Consider the following 21,124-nt stretch of genomic DNA (forward strand, 5'->3'; position numbering starts at 1 on the left):
ATGGCTGCGATCACCATCCACAATGATTTTGGAGCCCAAGAAAATAAAGTATCTCACCGTTTCCACTTTTTCCCCATCTATTTGCCGTGAAGTGATGGAACCAGATGCTTGAATGTTGAATTTTAAAGCCAGCTTTTTCACTCTCCTCTTCTGCCCTCATCAAGAGGTTCTTTAGTTCCTCTTCTGTTCCTGCCATTAGGGTGGTGTCATCTGCGTATCTGAGGTTGTTGATATTTCTCCTGGCAATCTTGACTCCAGCCTGTGAGTCATCCAGCTCGGCATTTTGCATGATGTACTTTGCACAGAAGTTAAACAAACCGGGTGACCACATACAGCCTTGACGCACTCCTTTCCCAATCTGGAAACAGTCCATTGTTCCATGTCCGGTTCTAACTGTTGCTTCTTAACCTGCATACAGGTTTCTTGGGAGGTAGGTAAGGTGGATCTGGTATTCCCATCTCGAAGAATTTTCCAGTTTGTTGTGATCCACAGTCAAAGGCTTTAGCATAATCAATGAAGCAGATGTTTTTCTGGAACTCTCTTGCTTTTTCTATGATCCAGCAGATGCCGGCAATTTGATCTCTGGTTCCTCTGCCTTTTCTAAACCCAGCTTGTACATCTGGAAGTTCTTGGTTCACATACTGCTGAAGCCTGGCTTGAAGGACTTGAGCATTACCTTGCTAGCACGTGAAATGAGCACAGCTGTACAGCAGTTTGAGCATTCTTTGGCACTGCCTTTGAGATTAACATGAAAACTAACCTTTTCCAGTCCTGTGGCCATTGCTGAATTTTCCAAAATTTGCTGGCATATTGATTACAGCACTTTCACACCATCTTTTAGGATTTTAAACAGCTCAGCTGAACTCTGTCACCTCCACTAGCTTTGTTCGTAGTGATGCTTCCTAAGGCTCACCTGACTTTGCATTCCAGGATGTCTGGCTCTAGATGAGTGATCACACCATCATGGTTATCTGGGTCATGAAAATCTTTTTTGTACAGTTCTTCTGTGCCTTCTTGTCACCTTTTCTTAATCTCTTCTGCTTCTGTTAGGTCCATACCGTTTCTGTCCTTTATTGTGCCCATCTTTGCATGAAATATCTCCTTAGTATGCCTAATTTTCTTGAAGAGATAGATCGGTAGTCATTCCCATTCTACTGTTTTCCTCTATTGCTTTGCATTGTTCACTTAAGGCGTTCTCTCTCCTTGCTGTTCTCTGGAACTCTGCATTCGGTTGGGTGTATCTTCCCCTTTCTTCTTTGCTTTGTACTTCTCTTATCAGCTATTTGTAAGGCCTCCTCAGACAACCATTTTGCCTTCTTGCATTTCTTTTTCTTGGGGATGGTTTTGGTCGCAGCCTGCTGTACAGTGTTACAAACCTCTGTCCATAGTTCTTCCGGCACTCTATCTGTCAGATCTAACCCCTTGAATCTATTTGCATTTCCACTGTATGATAAGGGATTTGATTTAGGTCATACCTGAATGGCCTAGTTGTTCTTCCTACTTTCTAAGTCTGAAGTTCTCAATAAGTATGTGTATGGGCTTATTTCTAGGTTCTCTATTCTGTTCAACTGATCTGTATGTCTGTTTTTGTGCCACTACTACACTGATTTGATCACTGTAGCTTTATAGTATAGGCTGAAGCTTGGGTTATACTTCCAGCTTTGTCCATTATTCTTGGGATTGCTTGGCAATTCGTGTTTTGTGGTTCTATATAAAGTTCAGGATTATTTGTTCTAGTACTATGGAGAATTTCATAGATGTTTTGAAAAAGATTGCATTAAATTTGTAGATTGTTTGGGGGAGTATGGCCATTTTAACAATATTAATTCTGCCAATCCAAGAGCACAGGATATGTGTCCAATTCTCTGAGTCATCTTTAGCTTCCTCTATCAATGTTTTAGTTTTCAGCATATAGGTATTTCATCTCCCTGGCTAAGTTTATTCCTGGGTTGTTGTTGTTTTATGTGATTTTAAGCAGGTTTTTTTTTAACTTTCTGATATTATTAGTGTAAAGAAACACAACAGACTTCTGTATATTAATCTTATATTCTGCTGCCTTGCTGAGTTCATTTAATAGCTTTTGTGTGGAGACTTTACAGTTCCCTACAGAGTGTGATCTCATCTACAGACAGGGCCAATTCCCCGTCTTCCAATCTGAACACCTGTTTCATTTTCCCGTCTGAGTGCTGTGCGCAGCATTTCCAACACTGCACTGAATAGAAGCGCTCAGAGCAGACCTTCTTTGGCTCCTTTATTGTTTGATTTCTGCAAGGCAAGTCAGAAAGACCCTTTGAGGCCTGTTTTAGGGTGGCTTTAGCACAGCTTTATTCCGGGGTTCATCCTGCCTCACTTTTAAAGCAAGGCCTTTCTGGGGTTTCTGCTGCCCTGAAACAGCCTACCGTTAATCCGGACCTCCCCACTCTGGGTCTGGGACTGTCCAGCTCCTCCGTGTTCCCCCCTGCTCACCTCTGTCCACCCTGTGCACGCACAGCTTCATCTCCACGGGGAGCCTTCTCCAGAAGTCTGGAGCTCTTCCTCTGCACAGCTGCCTCCTTGCTGGCCTCTGACTCACAAATTCCTGCCACCTCTGCTTCCCCAATTCCAATCTCTTGTTTCACCAACTCAGTGCAACCACTGCGTGGACCCCCCTGAACCCACCACAGCCCACACAGTGCCTACTGGCGGAGTGCCGCCCAGCCACCGCGCTCGTGTGCCCCCTGCTCCTCAGGCCGGTCCTGCAGTGTTCTCTAACGTCCGAGAAGACTCACTTCCTGTATCTCGCCCAGTTCTCCAGTTGTTCACGTGCGGTTAATTCCAGGTCCTGCCACGGCCAGATGACTGGAAATGGAAGTCTTAGCTAAGGCTTCAGATCCTAAGGCTCTCCTAGACTGAGCTCATGAGCTGGGGTTTTACCCACTGAACTCCCTGGATCTCTTTCAAACAGCTCCAGCATTCCAAAAGCGTTAATGTCTCATTTGTTGTTCTCTATAAACTTGTGACAGAGGCAGGATAAAGAATTCCCGTTTTGTACGAAACTGAGGCTTAAGTTCCAGAGGCATCTCAGAGTACACTAGTTAGTAAGGCGGGGCTGGGGTAAAGACTCCTGTCCTACATGTCGCCCACATCTAACGCCTGCATCTCCAAGGTTTCTCCATCAACTTCCCAGAAGAGGACAGTCTTACTGTTTCAAAGCTGTAGGGCCAAGTAGCCTGTCTCACAGAGAAGGAAATGGCAACCCACTCCAGTATTCCTGCCTGGGAAATCCCATGGACAGATGAGCCTGGAGGGTTACAGCCCATGGGGTCGCAAAGACTAGGACACAGCTTAGCAACCAAACAGCAACAACAACGTCTATCTCAAGCAAGACATGCCTTTGAAACAGCAGGCTTTATCTCTTACATGACTTTGTCAACACTCATCAGGATGTATACTTCAAATGGGCATATCTTATGAAAATTATACCTGGATAAAGTTGTTTTAAAATTACATAATTTTTATGTTGACATTTTAACACATCTATAGGAGAAAGTTTTATTAGGAATAAACAGCCTTCCTTAGCAACAGCCTTCCTCAGAAGCCTGCACAGTTACTGTGGGTTGGTGTGGCCTAGGTGAAGGAGCTGGGCAACACTCCGCTCAGCCCCTGGCTTCACAGAGCTCTCTGGTGACACAGGTATAAGAGAGTCTACAAAGTGCACCCGGACACCTGCTTCAAGGAGAGCTGTGAGAGCACCCGCACCAGAGCTCCAGACAGGTGCGTCCCGGGGGGGACCGAGCTGTGCCCACGGTGGTCGCTGAGAAACGGGGCCAGGGTGGCCCTGCTGACCGGGGCTAGGGGATGCCACAGGCCATGGCTAGGCCCGGCTGCCAAGATGTACAGCCCGGCTATGTGTATAGCAGCACAGAGATGGGCACCATGGGCATGGGGCGTGCTGGTGGGTCACAGGGCGTGCTGGTGGGTCACAGGGCGTGCTGGTGGGTCACAGGATGGGTGCCATGGGAGCTTACATGGTGGGTGGGGGTTGGGAAGATCACAGGGCGGCACTAGAGGAAGTCACGGGGTGGGTGCTGAGGCATCACTCTGGTTATGGAAGTTCACACAGTATCTGGCACTACTATTAAGAAGTGTAACTGACAATCCCAATTATATAAATACAGTAAACCTCTATCTACTTTTTATTTACTCTCACCCAAGTCTTTCCCCAAAGGGGTCAAGGTAGCCACAGAATTATCATACAACGCGCTGCCTGAGTACAGACAGCAGAGTCCAAACCTCAGTCACATTCTCCACAGACCAACCAGGTGCCACAGGCCCTGGGTCTCGCGTTACTGAGTCCAGGCGAAGCCCCGTTGCTGCCTGACCCGAGCGCATCACCTGCCTCCCCAGACCCTGTCCCCCACACCCCCATTCACTCAGGCCCAGCAGGTGCCTGCCTGCCTTCACTCCACGACACCCACGCCAAGCCCGGTGGGTGCCGAGAGTAAGACGCTAACCTGTGTCCTCGTCTCACTGACCGCACTCCCAAACTGCAAAGCGTGTGAGCTAAAGACCAGACAGTCTCAGGACCGAGAGCTGGGGCTAAGGCAGCTGCCAGGTCAGAGGGACTCGTTCTTTTTCATAACCCACATTTCTCCAATTATTTCAGGAAACAAAGTAACAGTCCTACACTGAAGAAATCCTAAGGTACGTTCCCTGGGCCCACAGAGCTGCTGCCAAGTCTGAGGAGTGTCCCCAGCACTGGGTCCTCGGGCGGGCTGCCATCTCCCTGTGCAGCTCTGTGTCAAAGACTCTCGGACCATAAGCTTTCAGAGCTTCCTAAGGGGGTTAAGATGAGTGAGGAAAATAATCCTTAAGGCCTCCCAACAGACATAAATTTAGCCCAAATACACTGAACCCCACTCTGTCTCGAACAGCAGACACACACCTTCCCCAGTCACCAGCAATAGCAATGGAGGGCTGGCTGAGCTCTCAGAGGCTGAAGCCCACCTGCCTCAGGGAGGCGGGACTGCCAGGCCCGCAGGGAGGACACAGAGGCGCAGCCTGGAGCCAGAGGTGGAGGGGCTCCAGAAGCGCCCAGCCCTGCAGAGGCGGCCACTGGGGGGGCACTGACCTCACATTGGGGGCTCTTGCACTGGGAGCCCAATGCTTGTGCACAGGACCCTAAGCGTTCAGAGAGCCTGAAACAAAAGGGATCTTCTAACACTATTCTTACTTATGCCAGCATTTCCAAACCTCTTTTGGCAATTCAGCCCCCTGTGACTCGCACCTCCCCACGTGGCAACTCTGAGCAGGTCTTCTCAACAGTCTAGAAGATGCTGGGCTAACCCAGAGACCCACCTAGCGCTTGACACAGCTTCTTGTCAGCATGATGGCCCTGGGAATAAAGGAGGCATTCTGGCTGGGCCAGGGCAGCTCGGCACTCGAGAAGCCTGTCTTCCCGGTGGTGCAGGAGAGGCGGGAGGCAGCCGGGGCAGAGCAGCTGCACACACAGCCACCTGTTACTCAGAGGCCTCTGTAAACACCAGGAGCAGCAGAGCCCTGCAGGCCCAGGCTGACACTAAAGCAGATCTTGGAAGGAGGAGGCTGGGCCCGCGGTGGGGGGGCAGCCACACGTGAGCGGGAACACGTGACCTCAGGCAGGTGGCCCACTCCCCCCACCGCCACGTACTCAGAAGATGCACTCCCAGGCTTGCACGAAGTTCACCACCCACAGATACAACTTGAGTGTGAAATGTTTATACTGCAATAAGTCACCTGAAAGATAATATATTTTATTAGAACTCATCCAATAAATCCATTTCTATAAAAACAAATAAGAAATCCTCAACTATTAACTTATCAAATACTAGCTTTTAGAATACCTATTCTGAATACCTATTCTTAGGTGCTTCCCTATAGCTCAGACGGTAAAGAATCTGCTTGCAGTGCAAGTGACCTCGGTTTGATCCCTGGGTCAGGAAGATCCCAGGGCAAAAGGAATGACAATCCACTCCAGTCTTCTTGGCTGGAGAACTCCATGGACAGAGGAGCCTGGCGGGCTACAGTTCATGGGGTCACAAAGACTCGGACACGACTGAGCAACTAACACTATGCTGCACTACCACTGCTGTTCTTAAAACCACGGAAAACACACAAATAAGCAGGGAACGTTTACTTCTCTGGGGTAGCCTGGTGGGCTACAGTCCAGGGGGTCGCAGAGTGGGACACGACTTAGAGACTCAACAGCATAACAACAATTCACACACAACTGTTCATCCAAGACCAAAGTGCAAGAACTCATTTCAACAGAGAGACCAGGGACAGCCCATCTTCAGAGGGGATCACGGCATCGCCACATGAAGGGAGCAGCCTGTAGGCCTCGGGGCTGAGCTGTCCCGGACACCAGGGCGCAGCTGGTCCTCCACAAGCCTGCCCCACCCCCCACCCCCCACGGCAGAGGGGACGAAGCCCACAGCTCGAGGCAGGGAGGGGCGAGCCCTTTAGGTCCTCTGGGGGCAACAGCCCAGAGCCACTGTGTGAAGAGGAATGCGCACAAGTGCCCTCCTCCTCACAACCGGTCTGTTTTCTCTTCTAAGGACTCTGGATGTTCCTGCTGCATTCCATCAACCTCACGTGTTTCTAAAGCCCAAGAAGATGAGGTCTAAAATCAGACTGAAAACGGCGTCCTGGCTGGAGTCAGTGGCCTGAGCAGCTTCCCTCCTCTGGCCTCTGAAGACAGTCGGCCAGGCCAGGCAGGCATCAGCCACAGGCAGGGAGACCTCCAGGACAGACCCTCACCAGATAGAACCCAGGCTGCTCTAAGCAGGCAATGCACACACGTCTGCCCCAGGGGAGCAAGGCTGCCCATCAGGAATGCTTCTGCAACCTTCAGAAACCAGCTTTCGGATTCCAACATCAGAAAAGGATTCTCCCCTTAGGAACCAACCACCAAACTGAGGAGGAACTGCTACCTACAGCTTCCAAAGCAAAGACCACGGGGCTGGGAGAAGGTGCAGAGGTGAGGCACTGGAAGCCCTTCGGCTGGCTCTCCTCCGCCAGCAGTCCGTGCTGACCGTTTGCAAGTAGTGACCCGCCATATGGACCAGCTGATTTTGAAAGAGAAAATGATAGCCAACACTAAGGTGGAGCTTAAACACTTTTCATATACAACTTTTTCCATTAAAGTCAGAAGTATTTTGGGTCTGTGAACCAGACGGTCACTGCGGCAATGACTCAGCCCTGCAGCTGCAGCACAAACGGAGCCACAGACGTGTGACTGATGAGGGATGGCTGGGTTCCAATAAAACTTTATTTACAAAAACAGGCAGAGCCAAGTCGGCCCACGGGCCATGCTGAGCTCAGCCCTGGTCTTTGAGGCCATAGGCTTCAGCCTATCCCAAGGATGACAAGTCCCACCAAGGCACCAAAGACCTCAAGGGTTTCAGGGAAACCTCAATGTTTCAAGCCCACTTGGAAAGCCAAAGCAGCATGTCCACCAGGCACAGCAGGGCTCCTCCCACAAGCCAGGCGATGTGGAGAGGCACGGCTGGGGAGGCTAGACTAGATGCTGGGAAAGGGCTCCCTGAGGCCACAGCTCATGCAATGCTGTTGGGGGCCACCGGGTAGTATGCACCACCTTCCACACCCTCCTCCTTCACACGCCAACCACCGCATCATCCTGCCAGCCCGCTCTCCAGCACGCTTCCCCGCTGCAGATGAGGTGAGGACCAAAGCTGCGAAGCCCACCTCACACCGTGCTGAGCGTTTAACAGCCAACCCAGGCTGGAGCTCCAGCCCCGGGCACCTCCCAGTGATTCAGCTCCAAGTCAGCACTACAGCCCAGAAAGGCCTCCTTCCTTTCAACTTTTATAAAAAAACTTTTACAGAGTTATATTTTAGGCTTTTTACTTATATTAAAGTTCTGTGTGCATATGTCTGTGTATTATGCATTCTGTCATTTCCAGCAAGGACGTCTTTACTGTACTCCCGAAGGTACCCCGTCTCCAAGGATCACCTGGAGAAGACGGCAGAGAGCAGTCCCGGGGCCCCGGCGCCGGGAGAACCAAGGAAAGCGCATACGTACACACACGCTGCTGACCTGCGCTGCGCCGGGCCCTGCCGCTGCGCCATGGAAGCTGCGGCGCCAGGCGCCAATGGCGCGATCACTGGGGAGTGCGTGGAACGCGCCACTGCCGCGGTAACAACCTTAAGCCCTCAGCCACAAGGCCAATGGAGCGTGCTCCTGTTTTGACCTTAGAAGCCTCTGTTCCTACAAGAAACAGTCTACTGAATCCAGAGCGTGGTGCTGTGTTCTTACGATTAACCCCTTTTGACGTCTTATAAATTATATATCTAGTAGAAGACTTCCTGATGCTAAAGGAATTATAATTTATCCTTGAAACATTACAAATGAGCCACTGCTTTTGCCCACATGGCTCCTTCGTCAAACTGTAAAGTCATCCTTGGAAATCCTCAGAGTCCACCCAAAGGAATGAGTAAAACGGAATCAGAAAACTGTCAGGGGCATACACAGTTCTGTGTGGACATAAAAGGAGCAATCATGGGCTGCCAAGGCAGTCTTGTGCTCATCAAAATTTGGATCAACTGACCACACAATCGAGCTTAAATTTAAGATTCTGCTAGCCCCAAATGGGGAGCACAAGAGCAACACCCCAGGTTCCAGGGACAGCGCCAGCCACCGAAAGGCCACACAACACAAGAGCACAGGAAACCTCGTTCCCGTGGTCAGAGAAGGCAGTGAAGGTGAAACCTCCCTTTCCCCTGCACTAGGGCTGGCACGGCGCCAACGGGGAAAGCTACGCAGCACCTCGCTGCCCCCACCAGCACCCCAGTAGACAAGGGTCCACCCGGTGTCAGCCAACCTCCGCAACTCTGCTGGGTCGGAACTGCTGCCACCGATGCTGGACTCCCGCGTGGAGGGACTCACGCGCCACTGGCCTTGGCGGAAAGCATCTCTGCAGTCGTGCTCCAGCGCGAGCCTGGAGGCACAAGCGTCTGCTCCAGGTGCCAGTCCCCAGAGTAAAACAAGGCTCCCATCTCCCAACGACACCCCAGCACAGGGCGGAAAGGAACTATCGTAAAAAATCTTTTACATAAGAGAAACAACACAAGCAGCCATTTAGAATCTTAAGCTCTCACTAACCAACACAGGCGCGTTTGCTAGAGGCGGCCTCGGCGCAGCGTCTGAGCCTCGGCGCCACTGCCTCTGGGCTGGCTCAGCCTGCTGCGGGCCTGTCCTGAGGCCGCACACACACCCTCTGGTCCTAACGACACAACTGACCCCAGATGGTGCCGGGCACTCCCAGGAGTCAGGATCACCCCAGTGAGGACTGCCACCCGACAGGACCTACCGTCTCTGCAGGAAAAATGAAGCCAAGTGCCACGAGTCTCAGGTTTTGGGCACATCGCCAAAAATGTCTTTTGCAGCATCAATCCTGTGCCAGCCAGCCCATCGCCGGGGAAGAGCCCCCAGAACATGTAGTGACCCCCATTCCCCCCTTGCTGAGCTTGTGTCCCCAGGACTGGGCCTCTACCTCAGAGATGAGCCCTGGTGCATACACCCAAGCCCATTCCCCAACCCCAGCTCTTCAAAGTTGCTCCTCAGAACCTGTGGCCTCCCCAAGGGGCCACCTCTGGTGCCATGGAGCTCCCTGCAATGATACCAAGCCCAGACCCTGGCCCTGGCTCCAGACCCCAACACCCCATGACCCTGGCAGGCATGCATTCTCCTCTGGCCTCAGAAGCCCCATCTGGACCATGTTCTGGCATGCTCCAGGTCAGCACTCCATAGCTGCCAGAGACATCAGGACTGGATGTGGCCCCTGGACCGAGCTGGCACAAAAGCAGGTTCCCCCACGGGTCAGAGATGGGCCTGTTGTTCAGAAATGCAAAAAGCATCCCTTCACAGCGCTGGCATCAAGAAACTGTGCAGGACAAACCACACGTCACCAGTCAGCTTTCTTTTACTCTGCTGTATACTGAACGCAATTACAAAGAAGTATTTTTTATTTAAAAACATGAGTATTTTTGTGGAAAATCTGCTACTTGTTGTCATTAAAATAAACTGTTGTGATGTACTAAGGCTTCACTGTCTTCTCCTAATTCTTTGTCACTAGAAGGATGTAAAATGACTCCTGAACTAGAAGAAACATCCCCACTGTGTCACAGAATTATCACCAACACAGATGACGGAGAAACAGCAACACCAGACGCTGCTGCACTGAGCCCCCGACTTCAGGAGCTCCCAGCCTGTGGGTCAGGATGGAGCAGGGCCCTCCACACGAAACCCAACCGATCGAGCCAAGGCATCTGCTGCTTAGTGTGGCCTGTCTACCTCTCAGGTGATTTCCAAACATTCTTTCATCAAAAGGTCAGTTTAAGAATAAAAAATAACCTGAGAAGAATGAAGTGAAGTTTCCAAAAGCTTTGAGGAAATTAAAATAACCTTTCCTCTCTCTGGGCTCCCTTCACTGCAGTCCATGCGTCACAGCTCCTACTCCTCCTCCCTGTCCTCCTCCTCCTCCTCATCCAGACTCTCGTCATCAGCCATGCAGCCCTCAGACTCCTCTTCCTCCCGGGCCAAGAGTTTCTTAAAAACCTCAAACTCCTCAGCAGAAGAAACTGCTGTTCTGGCCAGAAACTCAGCTTCTGAAACTCGGAGGATGTCCTTCAGTAAAGGGTTGGGGACCTGTGTCTGCCCCTTCTTGTCAGGGGTCTGGTACCGGCCCAGCCGCTCCAGGAACACGTGTCTCTGTTTGGTCTTGGTCATGGAGTACTGCAGCAGGTCCGTCTTCACAATGTCCACGTGTTTAATCCCCATCCTGAAATAGGCATACTGGAGACACAGACGTGGTTAGGAAGGCAGCTGCAAAAAGCCTGGTAGGTTCCTAAAGCACAGCCAACTGCAGCTGTCCAAAAGCACGCGGAGAAACCTGACTAGTCAACAGCGGTAGAGCACTGTGACCCCCAGCATCTGCACGATGGCGACAGCTTTCAAAGCATTTTCAAATTTATATCGAGAAAGATGCAGCAAAAAATAAAGGGCAGGAAGGAGAAATCAAGATCTATTTTCCTTCATGGGGTAAGAAAAACTGGGACCATGAAAAAAATAGGTAAATAATTCAGAAAACATCTAGGATCTGACCTAAGCCATCAAAGTTGTTACCAGAAACTTTGGAACAACCTTCATACTTACGTTTCTAAGATCAACATGCACAACAGATTTGAAAGAAAGGTTCTAGCTAATTTTAAATTAGGTATTTCAAGCAGAGGTCTCATATGAACTCTAAGAAGGGGCCTGAGTATTCCGTTATCAATGGCAGGAAAGTTGCGGAAGATCTTTTACCCGTGGCGAAGAAGACTCCACACTGAATTCTGGCTGGCGCTGGGCCAAGAGGGTTTAATCTTGACCTTGTCTGCTTGCCCAGGTGAGTCAGCTGACCCTGACTGCACTGGAAACCTGCTGCTACCCAGCACGCCACCAGCCATTCTTACCTGAAATTTGTACTCCAGCTCACCAGGGTCCTCCCGAAGAACATACGGGCACCTGTGCAAAATCTCGGTGACTTGCTTCACGGTGAAAAGGCACTTCTCCTTAAGGACCCCAACAATGACTTCAATGTCCCGCTGACGCATGGTGAAAATTTCAGGGCAACAGTAAAGCACCCTCTTTAATTTCCCTGAAGATCATTAAAAAGGGCAAATACATCATTTTAGGATATTCCAGAAACCCAAGGGGCCAACCACACCTAAATCAAGCCTGAATTTAAAAAACAAACAAGGATCCTCTCCTCCACAGAAGGAGTGCCAACTTCAGATACGTCTTCCCAGGAGCACTGTGGAAGCAGAAGGGGCCAGAATGGCTCAACTCCCCAGTGACGCCCCTCGCTCCTCACTGCCCAGCCCCAGCTGACAGGCGCCTGCTTCATATGCTAGGGCCCCTCGTGCCCTCCTCGCCTAGAAGAGACTTTCACAGGGATGTGCTGGGAAAGCCAGACAGGAGGCTGAGGCAGCAGTCTCTCCCACACTGGGGCTCTGGACTCCTGTTTCCTCCTGCAATAAAACAGTCCTTGAAACATTCACAACCAACATCTTAGGACCTAGGAGCTAGAACGCAATGAAAAGTGGTTCCACAATAACAGCGTAATAGTAACAGCGAGAATCCTGACGCACAAGCACAGAGACTGATCTCCGGGTTCGCAGGGGCCGCAGGTCTCATCCACACTAAGGCACTTCTGAGGGACGGGGGCTCTGTCAGTAACTGTATTAAGAAAACCGGCGGAAACTGGGACCATCCCAGGCAAACTGGGGCCTGTGGCCTTCCTATAGATAACCAAGTAAGACTCAGAGCCCAGACACTGGTAAACCTCCCTAACAGGTGAGTCAATGTCTTGATGAAACACACTCAGGAATGAATTTCAGGAGTTCAGTGTTTACCTTTGCAGCTGAAGCTCACGCTGAGCTTCTAATCTATAACGAAGGCACGTAAGGCGTCAGGGTTTCCCAGGTGGTGCCAGTGGTAAAGCACCCTCCTGCCAATGCAGGAGACAAGAGAGATGTGGGTTCAATCCCTGGGTTGGGAAGATCCCCTGGAGAAGAAAATGGCAACCCACTCCAGTATTCTTGCTTGGAAAATCCCATGGACAGAGGAGCCTGGTGGGCTACAGTCCCTGAGGTCACAAAAAGTCGGACCTGACTGAAGCAACTGAGCTCAAGGATGGTGTTAAATTGAGCCTTTCAGATTACACCGCAACAGGTAATCTGTTAGGAGAAACACACACCATTACCTTCTGCTCATCTTCTAGAAAAGAGAAGGAGGCCTGTAGAGATCCTCTGAAATCTGGACTCCCAACCTTTTCTCCCCTTTCCCCATCCCCAACAATACTTCACCAACAACAGACAAGAATGAACAAACAGTAGAATTCCTCTGATGAACGTGGGTAGGGGTCCTTGGAGATCCTCATGAGCCCCTACCCTCCTCCTCTAGAAAAGCCCACAGAGAGACCCAATGGGACTTCCCTGCTGGTGCAATGGATTAAAAACCTGCCTGCCAGTGCAGGGGACACAAGTTCAAATTTGGGAAGACTGCACATGCCTCAAAGCAACCAAGCCCGTGCGCCACAACCCCCGAGGCTGCGCGCTGCAGTGACGGCAGCCTGCGCACCTGGGGCAGAGCTCGTGCCCTGAAACGAGAGAAGCCATGGCAACGAGAAGCCTGCATGCTGCAACCACAGAGCCGTCCACGCAGCAACGAAAACCCAGCACAGTCAAAAATAAAATTAATTCCTTAATTTAAAAGAGAGAGAGATCCAGTGAACTTCTAGGATTTGGGGGGAGTGAATCCTGTGTGTGGGGGGGGCGGAGACGGTGGCTGGGAAATGGCCACTCCACCTGTGTCCCAGGAATCTGGGAAGATTTCACATTTCCCATTAAATGGAGACACCTGACTGGAACCCAAGCCTTTGCGGGGAACTCTAAGTGTCAGTAATGCCTGACACGGCTCCAGACCCCTCTCCTCCTCCGCAGGCGCGGCCCCGGGATGGAGGAGTCTAAGTCTCTGGCTTCACACAGACACACACAGCACTGAGCCCGCCCCGGGTCAATTGAAGCGTCCAAGGGCACACGCACACCCACGAGCCACGCACACCCACGAGCCAACGCCACCGCTGACGTGTGCGGGGCCCACACCACGCGCCCACCACTGTTCCCGACGCCAGAGCACCCACAGGGAACACACCAGACAAGAGTGGTCACTCAGCTCCCCCTCCCACCTGCAAGGCCCTCTGCAGAGGTCACTCTGCCTCCTCAGCTCTAAGCCAAATCACACATTCCTCTCAAGGACTTTTCCCCCGCAGAAACCTCCTCAATCCACCTCCCCAGGCTATTTGGTCTCCAGCTCTGACTCCTCAGCACTACATATAAAATCCCCACCACCTCATACCTTCTCCGAGGCCCAGCTTTCGCAGGTAACTGGAGCGCTTCTTCATTTGCATCACAGGCAGTTTCAATAACTGAGGACTTTTCTTCAAGGCCACACACACAGGCTCTGGATTCAAACCCAGAAGTATTAATTCTGAAATGATGTCCAGCATCTGTTGAGGGTGGGTACCTGGCTGTATGCTGAGCAGTTCATTAACATGGACATCACTAAAACCCATGTCCCGGAGGGAACGGACAAAATTCTCTTGCAACACAGGAGTCCTCTGCTTCTCAAGGAGGCACTGAATCAGCCCTGTTCTGTGCTCTGGTTTCTGTGCACATTTTGGGGGTTCAACAAAGGACGACTCCTCAAGGCCCCCTCCACTGGAGACTGTCATTAGCTTACACAACAAAAAAGCAGCCGTCCTTTTCTGTCCTGCAGGCTGAGGAGTCTGCCTAGCGAGGAGGGCCCAGGTAAGGGGCGTCAGGCGGTGCCAATCAAAGACCTGTAAGACACAAAGGGAATGCATTCCTCATCACACCAATGCAACGGACACCACAGGATTTCTGAGTCAGGGTCTTTAGCTCATTGGTCTCACGCAAACATAAGTTTTTATAAGCAATCTGCAAACTCATAACTGAACTTTAAAAGCCTAGAGAGAAAGAAGTTCATGTACAGAGAACAGAGTTTGCAGAAGGATAGGTTTGCTTTTGCTGCTCTAACTGAGGGGACCGGGACAAGGAGGGATTGGGAGAACAATTTCAAGGCCACTGGGTAAAGTATGCCTTCGGGTGTGGGGGGTCCTCTACCTGTTCAGTGCCTTGAGGGGGGTGGCTACAAATTTAGCTGAGAGATTAACAAGAAGAAAAAAGTGTATTTATATGCGTATGTTGATTCAGGAAAGAGGTAGCTCCCTAAATGACTACAGCTGGGGGCAAATGGGGGAGGAAGGTTTCTAGGGGAAGAGCAAACGGGAGGGCTCTTCGGAAAACAAGTGGGAGCCCAGAAAGTCTGTGACAATGTTTATGTTGATACAAGGGGTCGTCCCTCTTTTTTTTCCCTTCAAGACGGTAAACTCCCCTGGAGAAAGGCTCAATGGCGCCCTCACTCCCGGAAAGCTCTGCTTTTAGTGAGATAAGGGCCGCTCCAAGCAAGCTTCTTTCAGTCTCTGCTGAATCTCAAACGTCTTTAGTTTAAAATCATTTCTGTGCCAACTCTGGGGTCCGAGTTGGTACCCACACCTGAAAATTCCGTATCTCATACCAGTCTCCAGATTCACCTAACTGCATTCATTCCACAAACGGAACGCCGTTAGCCTGCCAGCCAACTTCAACATTCCCGCTGACCTCAGAACTCTTAGGGGTCAGGCCGGCGCGCCACCAACGGGGCCCAATCCCCGGGTCCTCAACGCCCCTCGAGACGCGTCCCTGAGCCTCCCCAGCGCCCTCAGCCAAGCCCGCCCGCTCGGAGCGCCCGCCGCCCCTTGTCGCCCTGTTTGTGGTCCAGCCGCGGCTTCGGCCCAGCGCCGGCGGCAGGCGGGGTGGGGACAACGGGCTAAAGTCGCGCCAACGCGGCGGGAAGCGCCGGAGGCCGGGGTGCCGCACACCTCCGCGACCCGCAGGAGACCGGAACGCGGCGGCACCTCACCTGCCGACCCAGCGCCGCCATAGCGCGGAAGCGGCGCTCCCAGGACCCGTCGCTTCCGCCCTCCCGCGTCCGTCGCTTCCGCCCTCCCCCTCGCAAGCGCAAGCGCGAGCGAGGCAGTTCCGCCCGGCCCTTCTCCACCTGCGTCCGGCCGCCTGCACCGTGGGCTCTCGGACCGCGGCTTCCCTGCTTCGTGCCCACTCTGCCCGGATTTCCGCTTTCCGGAGCTCCCGGCTGGCAGAACAAATGAACAGCCCCTTCCCCACACGCTCGCTTTCCGTAAGAGAAAACTGTAACCTCGGCTCACACCGGCCGCCCCCCTGGTCCCGCAGTAACCTCCCCGGAGAAAGTAGCTTAAGGCAGAGACTGGGCGGTCTGAGTAAGATGGAATCGTCCCAGGTGACGTTATTTAAGATTCGATGTGGAATCTGTATCCAGTAAGAATTTTAGTGTAGAGTTGAAATGAGAATGGAGTGATCACCAGGTTCCAAATGGGGTCTGGGGGCCGCGGAGGACCGGGTCTAAGCCCCGCTCCGCACTTCTGAGAAGTTAGAACTGGGCCAGACCCAGGGACGCCCCCGCCTACCCAGAGCAGCACCTGCCAGGAACAGCCTTACGGTCTCAGGAGTTCCCCTTACAGCTACGCAACCGTCTCAGACTGCAGCCCGTCCTTTGTAGACAAGCGCCCTGCCTTCTTGCCAGCTCCAATTATAATTCTTGATAAAAACACACATATTCTAGATGTGTTTAAACTGTCCAAAGGAACTCCACAAATCTACGGTTTTTCTTTTAAAAAGTTCCTCCCAACTTAGAGGTATGGTTTCCTTCTGGGATGAAATTGTTGCAGCCTAATTTGCATTTATTCTTAAATTTTGGATATAGACCTGTAATCGTTCAGGTATAGAAACTGGGCATCTTTCAAAAGGGGATAGTGGTGAAGAAGAACAAAAGAGTGTACTTTCTCAGCTGCCTAAATTCCATCAGTTTTAAGTCCAAACCTTAATTTGTAAGCATTTCTTGTTTTATCTACTTGTTTCTGAACTGAGGAAAAGGACTTGATTTTTGCATGGATACAGTTTATAGAGTACCTGCTCTAGGCCAGGCGCCAGACGGGGTGCTAAAAATATATCTTTTCACAAAAGGATTATGTCAAAGAAGAGGAAGGTTGTAAACCGTGTGGAACTCAAGAAATGGTTCTGTTTCTATTGATTTGCTTTTTTACCCTGATTTTCTCCTTGAAATATGCAGCTGTCAGTACTGCAAAGCTAATCACGTTAATGCTTTTACACCCAAAGTCTAAGAACATCCTTGTGTGCCTCCCTGGAAGGAGTCACAGAACCTAAATAGGCGTCTAGGTCTAGAAAGAGTAGTGGCTGGCGTGCAGGAATCACTCCAGAAAGTTGGCAGCAACGTCAGTGCTCTGAGAAAGCCTTGCTCTTTGGAATCTTGACTGTAATGTGGGGAGGAAAATTTTTCAGCATCTGCCTCAAAACTTTAATGCCTGGATTCTTTCTGCAGAGAATACTCTCAAAGCGTTCAGACTTTCCTCTGCCAACAAATCAGGTGAGTTTTAATTATTTTTCTTATACAGAAGTAACAGTTCTTGGAGACCTAGAACTTTGCATTTTCAGCCCATTGCACACCTGTCTGAAAAAAGCATTCTGTAACTTCTTCTGTATTATAAGCATCATAGAAACTACAAAGGAAAATATTTGGGTTTTTTTTTAACCTTTGAAGAGTTCTTAGAACATCATAAGACTTGTTTCATTCTGAACAGTAAATGTCACTAACTTACTACAGACTTTAAAAAATACACTTCTAAAAGTCCTGCCTTTACTATCTCTGCTGGACAGAGGAAGAGTCCTCGTCATTCTCTTGAGACGTCAGAGAGACTCAGGCAGCACTTCCTAAAGGAAAGGGATGGTGAAATCCTATATACCGCAAGTGGAGAATAAAATGAACTGTCATCAAGATAGCTGCATACTTCCTACACGAATACTGGAAACTGGGCGCAGGATCGCACCTGAGGCAGGCTGGCCCTGAGCATCTTCTCGGTCCTCTGGGTAGGAGCCTCGGCCCGGCAGAGTGAGGACACATGGGAAAGGGGTGCTGGGGCCTTGGGTTTGGTTTTGTTTTCTTCCTGCTATTTGAGCAGGGGGTAAAATGAAAGGTTTCCTTCTGACCCCAACCACTCCCTCTCTCCAAAACAGATACAAAATAGAGGCTGAATTTCAGATTAGGGTGGATTGGAGCCTAGAGGGGAGGAGTTATCTGAGTATGTGAGAGCTGCACTGGGTCCTGATCAGGACGGGGAGAGGGGCATTCAGGGCCAGACACCCCCACATAGTCGGGGGGCTCCCTGGGCCACATGCCCCCATGTAGTTACGGGGGGCTCCCTGGGCCAGATGCCTCCACATAGTCACAGGGGGCTCCCTGGGGCCAGACACCCCCACATAGTCACAAGGGCTCCCTGGGCCAGACGCCCCCACATAGTCACAGGGGGCTCCCTGAGGCCGGACGCCCCCACATAGTCACAGGGGCTCCCTGGGCCAGATGCCCCCACATAGTCACAGGGGGCTCCCTGGGCCAGATGCCCCCACATAGTCACAGGGTGAGGGAGACACCCCCCACACAGTCATGGGTCGGGGATCCCTGGGGCCAGACACCCCCACATAGTCACAGGGGCTCCCTGGGGCCAGACACCCCCACATAGTCATGGGGGCTCCCTGGGCCAGATGCCCCCACATAGTCACGAGTGGGCGGTCCCTGGGGCTGGATACCTCTGCATAGTCATGGGGTGCTGAGGTGCTGGGAGGGGTTGGGGTGGACAGCAGAGCAGAGACAGATGATGGGCCAGCCCTGCTGAGCTCTGCACAAGGGCAATGGCTGACACACCATGCCTCCAGTCTCCTTAGACTGGCGAAGCTGCACAGACCTGCTGGGCACAAAGAGGGACCCCCAAGCTGACCAAGGCGGAACCACTGTGGCACACGGAGACGCACAGATAGAAAAATAAGGAAATGAAGTGCTTCCCGTACCAGCACTGCAGAAGAATTCATGTGGTCCAAGTCAGGGTAATTGTTGACTAATAAAACTGCTTTAATTTGGAAAACGTTCAAGGAAATAAAGCAACAGTTTGGTCATTTGGCAAACAGTTCTCCACACTCCACGTATCAGACAAGCGTACACCAAGTCAGAGGAAACCGGAATCAGGCGCGTGTACGAAAGCACAAAGAGAACCGAGAGCCTCTCATGCGCCTTTTGGAAATTCGCAGATGAAAAGCCCTTCAGTAGCACAAAACTCAAACGCTAGAGTGTTTTCTCAAGGCCATGAAAAAAATGAATTCCACGTCTATTTTGTAAACCTAAAATAGCACAGCATCACTGGCTTTTGTTCTAACAGATGGGTTTTAGAAAGTGAGCTAGGCCTAATTCTTGAGCGCTTACTCCCGAACGGAAGGCGCCTGAGAAAGCCGTGCCTCCCTAAGCGAGTCTGCAGCGCGGCAGGGAGCTGGGCCAGCCGGCGCTCTGGATCCCACCCTGCTGCACGAGGGCCGGTGGGGCTCCGGGGCCCGAGCCGCGGCACTGGGGCTCCTGCCGTCCAGCTCCAGACCAACGGTGGACAGAGCTCTGCTCCCTGAAGGGGGAGAGAGGTAGGCCGCGTCACCTGCCTGCAACAGCATTCTGAAACCCTTGGCTTCCCTCTGGAGGCATTCTGAAGAGCAGAAGGCACCAGAGGAACCCTGCAGAGCCCACCCAGCATCATTCGAGACTTGCCGGACCCCGCCGCTGTGCCGGAGCTGCACATCCAGACACAGCCCCCGCGCAGCGGGCCCCGGACGCACAGGGCCGCCGCTGCCCACTGCGGGCCCCGGCTCCCTCGCCCTCCGCTCTCCTCCTCGCTTCGGCCTGCTCTGGCCATCAGCACTTCACAAACCCTCTCCCTAGGCCTCCACCTCATCTGTGGATTTGTCCTTGTCACGGGTGCCCACGGGTGTTCACCCACCTTCTAAGGCCCCTGGGGCTGTTCAGGGCCTCTGGAGTCCGGCTCACAGGCAGCAGGCTAGCCCTGGGCCCTCACCTTGGTGTCCAGGGCAGTGCGTAGGAGGGAGCCCCCCTCCCCCAGAGGCAGGGGGCGACTGGGACCCCCTTGCCCCACAGTGCACGGGCTGGGCTGCTCACCTGACTTGTTTAGCCGACACACCTCCTCCCAGGTGTAGTCCGCCAGGTTCACGGGCTGTGTCACCCAGCGGTCTGTCACCAGCTTCTCCAAGGTGGTACGCTGCTCGGGCACAGGCTGCAACAGCCCAGACATGAGGTTCATGAGGTCTGGGGACGGAAGGGCATGTGGTCAGAGGGCTGAAGGTGGCCCAGGCTGGGGGTGGGTGGCACGCACTGTGCAAGTGCAGGGCCTGGGCCACCGATTCTGACCAGCACCGTGGGGCTTCTGGAAGGCGGGGTCCCTGGCCATGCTTCCCAAAGTGCTGCGGGAGGTGTGTGGGGCCCCTGAAATGAAAGCTTAGTGCTAGAGCTCCCACGCTGCTCATGACACCAGGGGGCAGCAGCCCTCATGTGGGCTGCCCGCTGGGGCTCTGGAGACACAGAGCCATGGACACAGGCATCGCGTGGCGGGAGGGGAGGGAGGTGCAGCTGCGGAGCCCCGGTCTCTCCCCACGGGAAGGGCGCATGAGTGCTGAGGAGAGCCCCAGCCCTGAGTCTGCATCTGGCTCCCACTTTCTTTAACAGCATGGGTGTCACCGCAACCAGGGCCACTCCAGACCTCAGTGCCCGGGTGACTGTCCTGAGAGCCCAGGGAGTAGAATTCGGAGCAGCCCACTCGCAGGTGGAGCAGCCTCTCCAGGGTGGAGCAGCTCCCCCAGCCCCAGGGTGGGGCATCCCCTGAAGGTGGAGCAGCCCCTGAAGGTGGAGCATCCCCCAGGGTGGAGCAGCCCCAGAAGGTGGAGCAGCCCCGGAAGTTGCAGCAGCAGGCTGCAAGAGCCCCACTATCATGGGGATCCAGAACGTTAGGAAAGCTCTACAATTCCTCCAGGTGGCTCTAGACTGAACTGTACCCCCCGCAGATTCCCCGTGTGATGATAGTAGGAGGTGGGGCCTTTGGGAGGTGAAGGGGGTCAGATGAGGTGGTGTGCCCCACCCCCCCCAGCATCAGTGCCCTTATCAGCAGAGGCACCAGAGGGCCTGCTCTCTCCTTTCTCTGCCCCGTGAGGACACAGGAAGAGGCAGCTGTCTACCAGCCGGAATCCGCCAGCACCCTGACCTCGGGATCTCCACCTCCAGACTGTGAGAAATAAATGTTAGCGCTGTAAACCCCGGCCTGTGATGGGCAGGCATGGCAGCCCGAGTGGACTGAGACTCGGGCCTCCACCCTGAGCGAAGAACCCAGGCACAGGCCTGATGCCTAAGGGAGCCTGTCACCTCACCACCTGTGGTGATGAATGAGTGCTCTTGGATCACATGTCGTGACTGGGAGACCTCAGAACCCTGTGGTCCAGCTCCCTGGAGCTCCTCCAGGCATGGGTCTGAGGGGCCATCCAGGCCCGC

General features: G+C 52.6%; 3 protein-coding genes across 11 annotated transcripts in view; 1 reads left to right on the forward strand and 2 right to left on the reverse strand.

Annotated features, from left to right (window-relative positions):
• The window catches only part of SNED1 (sushi, nidogen and EGF like domains 1), a 75,407-nt gene extending 65,325 nt beyond the window's left edge, over nucleotides 1-10,082 (forward strand). For 3 of the 7 annotated variants that reach the window (XM_070787069.1, XM_070787070.1, XM_070787071.1), the window contains 3 exons: nucleotides 3,673-3,753; nucleotides 4,646-4,683; nucleotides 6,576-10,082. In XM_070787069.1, coding sequence (XP_070643170.1) covers nucleotides 3,673-3,753; nucleotides 4,646-4,682 — 118 coding nt within the window. In that variant the 3' untranslated portion in view covers nucleotide 4,683; nucleotides 6,576-10,082. Of the gene's footprint in view, nucleotides 1-2,626; nucleotides 3,755-4,645; nucleotides 4,684-6,575 lie in introns of those variants that run through there. The other 4 variants (XR_011565987.1, XR_011565988.1, XR_011565991.1 and 1 more) reach the window with 3 other exon arrangements.
• MTERF4 (mitochondrial transcription termination factor 4) lies at nucleotides 9,945-15,644 on the reverse strand. Its single transcript, XM_019958055.2, has 4 exons — nucleotides 15,566-15,644; nucleotides 13,940-14,423; nucleotides 11,494-11,678; nucleotides 9,945-10,834 (listed from the first exon to the last, which is right to left on the reverse strand). Exons 1-4 carry the CDS (start codon nucleotides 15,584-15,586, stop codon nucleotides 10,493-10,495), a joined length of 1,032 nt encoding a protein of 343 aa, XP_019813614.1. The 5' UTR covers nucleotides 15,587-15,644; the 3' UTR covers nucleotides 9,945-10,492.
• Nucleotides 15,645-18,637: 2,993 nt separating this feature from the next.
• The window catches only part of PASK (PAS domain containing serine/threonine kinase), a 33,878-nt gene continuing 31,391 nt past the window's right edge, over nucleotides 18,638-21,124 (reverse strand). For 2 of the 3 annotated variants that reach the window (XM_019958049.2, XM_019958048.2), the window contains exons 17-18: nucleotides 19,745-19,891; nucleotides 18,638-19,199 (exon numbers count right to left, since the gene is read on the reverse strand). In XM_019958049.2, the coding sequence (XP_019813608.2) occupies nucleotides 19,006-19,199; nucleotides 19,745-19,891 (341 nt within the window). In that variant the 3' untranslated portion in view covers nucleotides 18,638-19,005. The remainder of the gene's footprint in view (nucleotides 19,200-19,744; nucleotides 19,892-21,124) is intronic. The other variant, XM_070787073.1, reaches the window with a different exon arrangement.

Source organism: Bos indicus, chromosome 3 (assembly GCF_029378745.1).
Source record: "Bos indicus isolate NIAB-ARS_2022 breed Sahiwal x Tharparkar chromosome 3, NIAB-ARS_B.indTharparkar_mat_pri_1.0, whole genome shotgun sequence".
In the NCBI taxonomy this organism is placed as follows: Eukaryota; Metazoa; Chordata; class Mammalia; order Artiodactyla; family Bovidae; genus Bos; species Bos indicus.